The sequence below is a fragment of the Heliangelus exortis genome, chromosome 1, assembly GCF_036169615.1.
Source record: "Heliangelus exortis chromosome 1, bHelExo1.hap1, whole genome shotgun sequence".
Classification (NCBI taxonomy): Eukaryota; Metazoa; Chordata; class Aves; order Apodiformes; family Trochilidae; genus Heliangelus; species Heliangelus exortis.
This window is the reverse complement of record NC_092422.1, coordinates 188,236,073-188,248,861: the sequence shown is the minus strand read 5'-3', so window position 1 is coordinate 188,248,861 and position 12,789 is coordinate 188,236,073. Positions and strand designations below refer to the sequence as shown.

General features: G+C 36.1%; 1 protein-coding gene across 1 annotated transcript in view; it reads left to right on the top strand.

Moving 5' to 3' along the window:
* SEMA3E (semaphorin 3E) overlaps nucleotides 1–12,789 on the top strand; it is a 135,840-nt gene that overhangs the window by 103,015 nt on the left and 20,036 nt on the right. The window contains exons 6-10 of the mRNA XM_071734052.1: nucleotides 3,259–3,378; nucleotides 4,550–4,692; nucleotides 6,993–7,107; nucleotides 7,428–7,497; nucleotides 8,767–8,911. Of these exons, the coding sequence (XP_071590153.1) occupies nucleotides 3,259–3,378; nucleotides 4,550–4,692; nucleotides 6,993–7,107; nucleotides 7,428–7,497; nucleotides 8,767–8,911 (593 nt within the window). The remainder of the gene's footprint in view (nucleotides 1–3,258; nucleotides 3,379–4,549; nucleotides 4,693–6,992; nucleotides 7,108–7,427; nucleotides 7,498–8,766; nucleotides 8,912–12,789) is intronic.

Below are 12,789 nucleotides of genomic sequence, written 5' to 3'. Positions count from 1 at the left end.
AAGGGTATCTTTATTAAAGTTGTCCCAACTGAACTTTAATGTATTTACTTCAAAAGAATGATAGCTAAAAAGTACACGTGTATCACTTAAGATAAAATTAGATTTTTTTGTGTCCATGGGATTTTTTTGATTAAGTAAGGAAACAAGAAAGTTCTTATCGCTGTTCTAGCAGGGCTAACCAGGCTTTGTTAAATTTTAGCAATTAATTTAACAAACACATGTGGAATCTGAGGAGTCGTGAAAACCTGTAAAATTGCTCAGCTCATTTTCACTGGAAGATACTGGGTTATCTGTGTTATGTGCAGCCATGTACAACCCTGCAACCAAAAGAGGAATGAATTTATATGGAGTAGCAGCTTTTCAATAGAAGAGAAGAGAGTAGAAATCTTGTCAGGATTTTTCATACATCAACCTTGGGTTGTCCCTAAATATCAAATTAGTCAATACCTAGTAAATACCTAGCAGTGTTCCAACTTTGCAATATGAATTTAAAGGATGTGCAAAAGACTGGAAAAAGAGATCATCTTAATGGCAAGGGTGCAAAAGGTCTCAGAATTATGTTCAGTGTTGTTGTTCTCAGAACACACTCATCACTCATCACTGTTGTCTTATTGCCTTCCTTAGGCAAGGTGAGCCATCTTGTTTAGTTTAGTAATAATAACCAGAATTAATTTGTGTAGCTACATAGTATCTTTCATGGAACAATATTCATCCAAGACTGGAACTCCCATTTTCTCCCCCACATATCTATCAGATAAAATCAGTGACAACTTCCTCCATATATGGTAGAATGCCCTAACAGTATGTTAGTAACATATACTAACATTTTATACCTATGTCAAGGAGAAGTAATAGGCTTCATATCCAATTTTCTGAATGTCTGAACTTAGAAACATCAATACTGATCCCTAGCAATGGGTGACAAATCATTTACCCTGTACTGATGCATTTCCCAAGATTCACTATGAGGCTGAAAAGATAAAAGCATCATGTTTTGTATTACACATAATGCTTTGTATCACACATTATAGTTAAAAAAAAAAAAAAGTAAACCACCTGGTCTGAGATATTTTTCCAACAGAATTCTTAAAGGGGGATTTATGACTAATGTAACTCGTTAGGGTTGTGAATATTGTTTGGAACATTACTCAGACGTTGGCAAATTCTATTTTAGCAGATCTGTGTTTAAAAAATAAAGCTCTCTATTAGTTCTGGGTAACCTTATCTTCTACTGATGCTAAGATTTGTACTTAGTTTTCATTTCACTTGCCAATATTTTACGCTAAATCATGACCATGAATTTTACAAGGCAATATCAATTTTTATACCATGAAGCATAAGGCAGAACTATGCTCAGGTGCAAATCAGCAGATATCTCTGAACCAGTCCCAGCTGCCAAATAAGAAGCTTTTCAGAATCATTATTCAGACTTATGGTACCGTTCAATTCATATATATCTCCCAAGAGAAACAAAATTTGTGCTTTAAGGGAGATCAACAAGAATAATTCTTGCTTTTGCTATGATCTGTTATAAATGCTAGCTAATGTTATTTGACTGGATCATTTGTGTTTATTTTGATTAGGTGGTAGGAAGCTGTGTCACTGAAACCTCCTCTAAGACTAGCCACAAACTGGAAATAAGTTATTTCCCTCTTTTTGTGCTAATTCCTGCTGTGTTATTTTCTAACACAAGGATGCCACCTAGTGACAATAACAGTCTATTTCTTAAAATGGGACAAATATTTCTAACCTAAGGTTACAAAGACATGAAATATATTGTTCTTAATGCTTGGTCAGGTAAGGGGCATTGCAACCATGCATAAATAAAATGTAGAATTGTTGTTTTTATTTCACCGAAGGAAAATATACCTGATACCACAATTTAAATGGCTCAGACAGAGATAGGCTGGATTTTGTGATTTATGTATGATCTAGTTGTACCAACTGCATACAGATTTTCAACAGTTGTATTTTCCTATGCATCCTTAATTTTTTAATGCCATCTAAACCCTTTGAAAATGGGAGCCACCTAAACCCTTTGAAAATGGGACCAATTTCTGTGCCCATAAATTTTTCAGAAAATACTCAACATCACTTGCAAAGGATGTATGAGATCTCAGTTCCTGTTCCAACTCTGGTGAATATTTTAAGGCTAGGAAAGCAAGTTGTTGCTGGAATGGAGAAAAATAGCCTCTTTGTCCATTGAATACCTAAACTCCTCAGTCAGGAAGTGATATTAAAACTACAGTTATTTCAATGAAAGTGGAACAGCTCCAGTAGGCTGACTGGAAAACACCCTCAGCCTAATAAAAACATCTGCTTGTTTATTGAAATCACTTTTAAAGTAGCATGTCCCTTATCTCTCCAGCTGGGAAGATACGTGCATCCAGCTCTCCAGTATTTTCAGCATGAGCTTCACTAATCAATCTTTTTTTTTCAGCTATATTTTACAAGCAAAGCTGCCAAATCTTGTAACTATGTTCAGGAAACATTCCTCTATTTGAGGTTTAATCCATGGATTCAGGTTGGTTTAGCCTTGAGCTGTATCCATGCAGCATAGCCCAGATCAGTGGTTTGGTGCAGTTAACACCATTCTTTTCCTTAGTACTTCATCCTCTGCAACCTGCTGTTGCATTTTCATCCCATTTTCTGGTGCCTGAACCTTAAATATCCCTTCCAGTTCTGGGACCAAGCACTTTGTTGCTTCTCATTAGCAAGTCCAGGGAATGCCTGGAGATTTTCAGAAGCAAAACACTGGTCAGAGTCCTTCCACTAGGGAAAACTTATGTGCTGACACAGGATAGGTGTCTCTAGGGCTGGACACTAACTGAATGACAGTGAAACCTTTAAACCTAGGTTCTTGATGTGACAGATGTTACTCTTTCAGATGTAGCTACACATTATTCAATGCCTTCATGTTTTGTGTAGGAACCTATACCAAAGTTGGAATTTGAAACTGAGGCCAAGTCTATGAATGAAATTCTAAATTCTTGTCCTCATTGCTGTTCCAACTGTAAACGCTGAATTGATGGCTGGATTACTAATGCCCATACATTCCTTAAACTATAAGGAAAACTATAAACATAAAAGGTATTTACTATAAATGTAAAAGATCTTTACTATGAACATAAAACTTGCGGAGCAAACATTCATGAGCCATGTCTATAACACAGTTCCTATCTTATGCAATGGAATTAATAAGTGGACTATCATCAAAGTGTTTTGCTTTAGTCTTGTTTCTTAATGTTTGATCTGCAGGTGGTGAACTTTTTGCTGGTCTCTACAGTGACTACTGGGGCAGAGATGCTGCTCTGTTTCGCACCATGAATCGCATGGCCCATCTGCGAACAGAACCTGACAGTGAGCGCCTCTTGAAAGGTATGGAAAGGAGGAGAAGGAAGATCCAAAGGTGTTTCAGATGAGCAGACAATTTCTGTTTAACCATAAATTAAAAAGATATTGTTCATGCATATATGTATAAATTTGGAGATGAATTTTTTTAACTAACTTTTTTCCATTTAATTTTTCCTTAACCCCACCACCAGGATAAACAAATTGAAATCTTTATTACGTATTGTATTTAACATTTGGAACTTTAAAATCCTTAATATTTCACTTTTAAACTTGCTTCAATTTATTTCTGGAAAATTTAATAATTTTAAATACAAAATTATCTAAATTATGACCTCAAACTTTGATTTTCATTTGGTCTATGTTTGATTTTTAAATTTGCAGAAAGAGATATTTTACACTGTATATTAAAAACTCTTCAGAAAATCAGCAACTGATGTATAAGTGTCTTAAAACACAATTACAATTTTCATAGAGAAACTGAAGTTAGAAAATATTTACATTATCCATTGCTTCTTAGAAAATCATAATAATTGTATGAATGACTACAACTTTGCTGTAATCAATGAGATGAAATCACTCACAGCTCTGCTTGGGGTGAGGTTAAAAGTTATGCAGGCATGTATAATCTGAGCTTACATTTCAACTTTGCAGCAAGATGCCAAAGCAGGAAAAATGGTGAGTTTTATTTCATGGCAAAGATACACCTTCTATCTATGAAGATACATGAACATATAACACCTATTTGCTGAACTACCAAAGTTTTTAGTTTATCTAAAAGTCTGTCCAAAAACTGACATTCTTACATCTGGTTTGTATGGGATCAGAGATATGTATATGAATATTAGTGCCAGGTTTTAGCCTAGACCAAATTAAAATACATAAACCCGAGAGAAGAGGACTACAAAACGGTCTTTTTCTTGTATACATACAAAGTAATATTGATTTGTGCATCTGAGTTATAAAAATAGTTTTACTTCAATGTATTCTACATGCTCTGCATACTCACCCACAAAAAATATACTTTTTCCCCATTTCTATAACCCTATTCACCTTTGGTATTTCTCTGACTTACAAATCACTGATTTCACTTTAATTTGCCTGTTTGTTTGCTACCTGATGATTTTAAGGATTAAAAAAAAAGTAAGAGAATGCTTTAATAAACTTCAATAAAATTAATTTTTGTTTTCTTTTAAAGAACCAAAATTCGTTGGCTCATACATGATTCCTGACAATGAAGACCATGATGATAACAAAGTGTATTTCTTCTTTACTGAAAAAGCATTAGAGGCTGAGACAAGCACTCATGCCATATATAGCAGAGTGGGACGTGTATGTGCGGTAAGAGCCTTTTTCTGATTCCCCAGCTAAATGAAAGAAAACATTCTTCTTTCTTTGGTCCTTCTCCCTCAAGCAAATATGGCTTCTATTAAGGTATGTAAGGGTAAGTTATAGGTCTGATGGTTACCCTATAGGTCTGATAGGACAAGAAGTAATGGGCACAGATTTAAACATATGGATTTCCATTTTTGTGTAAGAAAATATTTATTGCTGCCAGGGTAGCTGAACACTGACACAGGTTGCCCAGACAGATTGTCCTTGAAGATATTCAAAACCTCACAGGACACAGACCTGAGTAATTTTCTAAGCAACTTGCTCAAAGCAATTTACTTTGAGCAGGGCAGTTGGCCTAAATGATCTCCAAATATCCCTGCCAAATTCAATTATTTTGCAGTTCTGTAAATCTTGAAAACCTCTTCCTGATGCAAAAATGATAGGACGGGTGCAATGTCAAGTATCTATAGAGTGATTTATAAATAGTAGCTGATTAATGTTTTCATTTCATCTCTCGTTCCGCTTCTCAGAGCAACTAAGGAAAATTGTGCAGAAAGGAAACTAGAACTGTATCATCCAGAAAATTATTATCACAGCCAGGAAAAAGGAGCAGAAAAATCATGAGGAAAGACCTTGCTTCTCTCCACTGCCCTGTGCAATTACCCATTTTGTACTAAGCCATGCTTCTTGTTTCTTGATCCCATCTCTTTTTGGTTCCCAAGCTTCCCATGCAGGAAAGAAACCTTGGGCAGCTGATGGTAGAAGAGAACTGGTAACATGTGACCTCTCAGATTAAGCTGCCCATAATTTTTCATCTCTGAACAACTGATTGAACTAGGGTGAAACTGATGAGAGGAGCTGTCACATACCCACTGAGACTACATCTGCTTGATAAAAGGAAGGAATAAAAAGTTTACTTTTAGCATCTGATTTTGTTTCTGAAAAAAATTGCATTCCCCCTCCTAACAGTGGGGATACATTCCTAAAACTATTGGGCAAAGAGAAAGATACAACTTTAAAGGCTTCTGTTACCTTAATGTGTAGTATATGGCACATATGCTCACCAGGATTTTACCTATTAAAATTTCTTAAAGAGAACTCATGCATAAATTAAAGCACCTGAAGTACACAAAGTACCAAATTGCAGACTAAGACATTAATGTTCACAAAGCCATCTGACTTTCTGAATTCAAGTCTGAATCAAGATCTGAAGTAGAATTGTTTGGCCTATTCTCTGGTAGATGTCTGAATAGATTTTTTTCACTGTTCTCTTTAGTCTGAAATATATCAACCTGAATTTCTTATCTCTAGCCATGGGTTAAACCAAAAATCCCACAGACCTTTTTCTTCCACTTATTCAAAACTCCAAATCCCTTATCATCAGGCCATTAAATTCACAGCCATATGCTATAATTCAAGATTGATTTAATGAATACAAAAAGTAGCTAGCTGGTGAATCAAGAACAGGCTTTTTTTTTTTTTTTTTTTTTTTTTTCTTTTCAGCTTTTACATTTTCATCTGAACTGTAACAGGTTTCGCAACACAGAGGCACCAACTCTGTATATTTCTGCTTTTCTGAGGATAAAATAATCTCTGTTTGTGAAGGAGCTCAGTGTGAAGCTGAGGAAGTCAAGATTTGATTAATTAGATATTGTATTTAACCATTTTAGAATGAAGCTATGAGAGGAGTTTTGCAAGCCTAGCACAGAACCTGCAACAGTCAGTTGCACAGTCTAGGATGTTACCCAGAGGTTACACTCTGATTTAGTAAATGCATGGTTTACTTGACAATCAAACGGTTGTGAAAGCAAGAAAAAGAAGAGATAGCCACAGCAAAACAGGAATTATTAAAGTTGTTGAGAATTTGTTGAAACCCATGTAGACACTTGCTTAAAACTCATCCCATCTGCACCAGCTCTACAGATAATATTCGAGCTTCGTTTTGCAAATCTGTTGATCTAACACTGCAATGCTAAACTTTGCTATTGTGTTCAGTACATATGGTTAACAAAAATTAAATATAAAAAGCTTTAAAATCACTCTATAGTTTTAACTATCCATGGATGAGGTAGAGAATTAGAAGAAAAATCTTATAAACCACCAGCTCTTAATGAGACAGGGACTTGATCAGTGCAATCATACTTGAAAACTGACTCCAGAGAAATAATACTAGTAATAGACACATGGTTTGAAAATGCATGGTTTTGATATAAATTGATACAATGAGCATTTAATTCAGCAGAGATGTTTGATCTTCTAGACTTACTCATTCAAATTACAATCAACCTTTGTTCCTTCCTATGCAGAATGATATGGGAGGCCAACGAATGCTTGTGAATAAATGGAGCACCTTCCTCAAAACCAGGCTAGTTTGTTCTGTGCCTGGGACAAATGGAATTGATACATATTTTGATGAGCTAGGTAAGTAACCTAGACTGCAACAAGCTGAAAAATACCATACAAAACATATATTTTCATGATAATACATTATTGTTAAATATTGTATTTGTATTCATTAACAGGGAACGGTTGTCAGCATTTTACTTCCAATGTGCATGAAGTTCTATACACAGGGAGCTGACTATTATCAGTTATGATTTAAAGACTGCATTTAAAATCTGCATAAAACTAAATAGCATATATGAGAAAATAGGATTACATTTTTAACAATCAACAAAGTTTCTCTTTTGGCACTTAGAAAAGTAGTTTGGTACCAATAACATTGCATTTCATTTTTACAGAGGATGTGTTTTTGCTGCAAACTCGTGATAACAAAAATCCAGTGATATTTGGCCTCTTCAACACCACAAGGTATCCTACTAGAAGAAATAATAGCAGCAACAAGGGACTATCTGAACACCATATTGAAAAGATGGAGCCTGTGTGATAAATATCCCATAGCGAATATATAGTAAAACAGTTTGGTTCCTGTTCTATTCACAGGGGAATTCCTTGTTAATGTAAAACTGCTCTATGGTCTGTCTGGATCAAATATTAATCAAACGTTTCTCTGCTTGAAAATTTCTTGGTACTAAAGTATAGGCACTCCTGCATGCCTGTAAGAGTAGTGTATCAGAGACACCTGCCTTCAAGAGCTTCACTCTAATTAAAGCTTAAGTAGACAGCAGCTAAAATTCCTACTAACTTCTTAGTGAAGCCTAAAACAGCAGCTGTGCTATTGCTGGTGGCCTTCTTTTCCATCGCAGCCAAGTTCAAGTGCACACACTCAGTACCTTTGTCTTGCAGATCCAACTGTTAGTCTAGGATGTAACTGGTAGAGAAGAGCATCCATGTTTTTGCCACTATTTCATTCTCCTGAATTATTTTTTTGGAATAAAACAGGGCAGATATGGTCCTCTAGGGTTGGAAGCATCTCCTCAGACAGTTATCATTTCCTACTGGCTCCCTATGCCAGAGGAGAATGGTGGGCACGTAATTAAGATGAACTAGATCCCCTTCTGGAGTCTCCCAGAGAGAATTTCTTTGTAGAGGGCACTGATGCTTCTGAAAAAATAATTAATTGTTTCTCTGTAACTAAGAGAATAAAATTTAAATGTAAATAAGTACTTTTGTGTGTAGTGACTTACACAATGTGATCCTGATGATCTAACTAAGAACGCTAACCAACATTCCTAGTCAACATAAAAAGAGTCATCTTCATTTCAGTCACACTGGATGATTCCCATCTTTCCAAAGTAATAATGACAGAAAAAAAACTGAGAACAAAAATGATTAACTGTTTACTGTTAAGTCTCTAATCAAAGACATACAAGACCTGAGTTCAGTTTGCTGCATTTCCTCTGGGTTTATAAACAAGTAATTTAGAGCTTGCATTCACCATCTTCAAAGACTGGGATAACAACAGAGCTTTCTTGGAGAAATGTTATAAACACATTAAAGACTTTGCAAAGAACATTGGATACAGAAGTTGTAAGAAAAGCATATGGGAAACAAATATTTTTTTTCTCCCTGAATACTGTTGAAATGTTACTTATTTTTAATTACACACTAAGACCAGTAATATATATACACAAAATGTGATGTACTATTTTAATAATGTCTTTGAATTTCACTTCATAGCAATATATTTAGAGGATATGCTGTATGTGTTTACCACATGGCAAGTGTCCGAGCAGCTTTCAATGGACCATACGCTCATAAAGAAGGACCTGAATACCACTGGGCTCTATACGAAGGAAAAGTACCTTATCCTAGACCTGGTTCAGTGAGTACATTTTATTTTCCACTTCTTTGCTATATAAATTAAGTCAGAAAGACAAGACAGACTGCTGGTAATGTACAATCTGCCTGAGTTCACATTCCAAGATATATTTATTTCAATATATACCTACCCCTGCATTTCTGGAGAAGTGTGGACCAGCTCAGACATGTTTAATCAAGTACTCGAACCATACATTTCCCAAAGGAAAATAATGGAATTAAGTATATAAAGTTTTTCAAATCCTGTCAGGACTTGAATTTAGTAACCTGGTGTTAAGATCCTAAAGTCTCATAGTTAGGACACCAGGCAACAGAGGCACCTCTAGAAGATGGGTCTGATGCTTTGTTCAAAAGCAGTAAGTGCATTATGTGGGAAGAAAACTCACTTTCTATTGAGCCTGGAGTAACTGTTCTTTTAAATTTGGCTGCTAACATAGTTTTGCATCTGGACCTTAATAAATGCCAAGGAAATAAATGAAAAATCAAATTTATTTAAGTGCATTGAGTGGACCATGAGGTTTTTCCCTAATGGATCTTTCTGAAGAACAAATTGCCCCTACTGACATGATGACAAAAAAAAGCCCAGATGAACTAGAAACATGTGCCTCTATTTGCATTAAATATATATATTCAAGATGTATGCATTACTTTCCAATGTAAATAAGACCATTGCTGGAGAAAACAAGATATCTCATGGCAATTCACTTCCCCTCTATAGCCTGCTTAAGCCAGGGCATTTAGCAAGTGTTAAAGGAACTAAAAAGAGATGATCCACTATTTCAAAACCAGGTGGTTCAGGTTCCTTTTTTTGTCTCTTTCTCAAACAGGAACCACTGAATTTCTATTATCAGGTCATACATTAGTAATCAGACATGGATTTTAACAAAAGTAACTAATTGGAATAGATAAGGAGTAAATGCTTCATCACCTGAGATCCTTCATTCTTACAATTTATTAGTTTGTATTCAGACATCAAAGAGTGAGATGTTAGTATACTCAAATCAGGTTCTTCAGTTTTTTAACATTGTAGTTCTGTATCCTCTACAAAGAATACAGAAATAGTAAAAGAACAATGCAAAGAATAAAACTCAGTGAAACTACTCATACTTTTTGCTTTCAGAAAGTTTCTTCATAAACTTTTTTCTTCCATTGGACATTAAGTGAAGAAAATAAATGACAGATTTTGCAAAGGCAATTAATCTGCCAACTGTTGTAGCATACTCTGCAACTATACTGGTGCTGACATGTAGAGAGTTGTTCCTGTCTGACACTTGGATTTTTCATTTGGTAAATAGAATTTATTGAGGAAATCACAAAATCATTACTTGGAGACAGGTAATTAATTTCTACAAGGAATTCCTAATTTCTATGTTGACGTCCCAAAGGCATCACAAGTAATCTTCATTTCAAACTCTTTCCCTGTTTCACTCTCTTTTTAGGTATAAGTTCCTATCCATGTAGAATCTCATCCAGGACTCTCACATTCCAGCTCAGGGGATGAGAACACTGCCTGTCAGTGTGGCTTGAGGGTGCCCTTTTCATTGCAGGCTCTCCTCAGCATCTCATGGATAGGGTCTCCTTCCCCTTCCTGCTCTAAGTCAGGAGAATTTCCACAGCAGGCATCACCAGGCAAACCCAGAGAAGCAACACTTCCAGGATTTCTTCTCCCCATACCTTCTGGGGATACAGCTACTTACCCACTCATGGCAATTGTCATCTGTTGCAAAGCTGCCTTTCTTTTCACTCACTTAAGATCTGCCCCTTACGATGTCAGCATGGTGCAGATTCTTGACTCTGTGAGATGCAAAAACACTTCTAATAGCTGCTGGGCTGACCTCCTGCCTGGTTTTCACACCTGACCTCCTTATCTTCTCTCAAGCTAGAAGCTCACTCTCTTGAGCTTACAGGTGGAATAAACAGATGCTGGAGCATTACTTTGTGTTGTTTTTCCTTTGCTAACTGAATCAATATCCTCGCCTACACTTAAAAGCAAGCATTTGCAGAAGTAAATATTGCATACAATTAATTTATCATTGAGTCACAGGAACAGGAGGTGAAAAGGCCTATTAGCTTATATAGTCCATGCCAGCACAGCCTTACCCCCTGTAGTATGGTTTTAAATGCATGCCCTCTCTCATTTTAAATCAATGTTTTCCTCTGCTTCCCTTTGGGTTAGTAGCATAAGTCATAATGCAGAAGTGGATGCTCCAAAAAAGAGATTATCTGGGATTTAAATATTATAAATATGATTTGACCATCTTGGACAGTAAACTATTACTTCAGCATTGCTCACATCAATACCAGATGGTTTTTTGTTTGTTTGATGTGGATCAGAGGAAGTCATTGGTATTGAGTCAGGATAGAAAAACAGGTAAGTAAATTATCAAGTTCTGATAATTTACTGAATTGATAAAAGTAGTCAAATTCAAAGGAATTATTGGTTTCCTATTTGACATTTTATATACCAAATTTACAGTTTTACCAAATAATGAGCCAGTACCATGCATGGGTTGCAGAAAGGCCAGATATTTAAAAAAAGATTTTACAGTCCAAGTTCCTTAAGTGGCACTTTTTTTTCCCCAGGCACTAGAACATCTCACAAATGTTATTTGAACCAGTGTTTAAAACAGGCAGGAGCTCACAATTAATGACTACAGTCATTACAGTGACATGTCCTAGCACTGAAGATTAAATTGTGGTTTTTTGGCAAGAAGGAGAGACTACTGAGGCAGTGCTTCAGAAAAAATTGACAAGCATTTACAGAAAGGCTGCCTTAAAATCCACTCACTTTCAATGCTTCTGTCCTTTGGCTCTGAACGCCACGTTTGGGCCATACTGGATTATAGCCTCCCCAGCAGGCAAGGCTTAGGTATTAATTGATACATTTTTGACTGCTCATTTAGGGCACAGTTTAGAGGCCTTTTCATCATTATTCCAGTAGCATGCAGAGAAAGCATGCTTTGGGTTTTAGCCCAGTGTTACATTTCATACTCAAAAAAAAAAAGGTCAGCACATTGGTAAGCTGAGTCCCACCGATTTTCCCATTACAGGAGTGACAATGACAAGAGGCCAAAAATAACCTACTGTTAGGAATCTGAGAGTCAGCACTCTTTGATCCTAGCTACTGAATGTGTAAAGATGGAGCCTGTAAGGAATGAGTAGCTTAAAGCTAAATAAACAGAAAACCACTGTTAAGAGCTGCACAGGTTCTGACAGCTTCTGCAATCCACTGCTCTCTGAAGCCCGATTGAAACACTGCTGCTGCCATAATTTCTGCTCCCGTTTTGCTGATTCATTTACCACACTTAAATTGCTGAGAATGCTTCTGAGAATGACATCAGTTACCTCAAAAACACTGCTGATAGACTTTAGAGACTGCTGCATCTACTGTTTCCTTTCTAGACTACTCGATTTTATTCAATTAAAAATGAAAAGCCTGTAAAGGATTATTTTTATTAAATCTCTCCAGGGTTAGGATTTTGTAAAGGGAATCTGGCAATGCTTATTCACTTGATATGCTGTGAGTGCATGGAAAGCAGAAGCCTGGCCCTGTCTTTATGCTCCTACTCTGTCTCTTTATTGCAAACAGCCAGTGAAATTCCATCACTAGCTTGATTAGACAATTACTTTAAAGTCAACACTGAACAAATGCTTTCCTGTAGCTAAGCCCCAAAAGTGGAAAAAGACATTGCCCCACTTGACAAGTGAAGGAGTTTGTTACTGTCAGTTACAGCTGACCACAAGTTTAAACTTACTGTTTCCAGTAAACATAAAGAGTATTTGATTTCATTTTATTGATTGAAAAATCCAATCTAAATAAGGAAAGGCTACTACTGTGGCTTTGCCTGAAATGCTTTTTGAAACCACACTTATGAATATTTG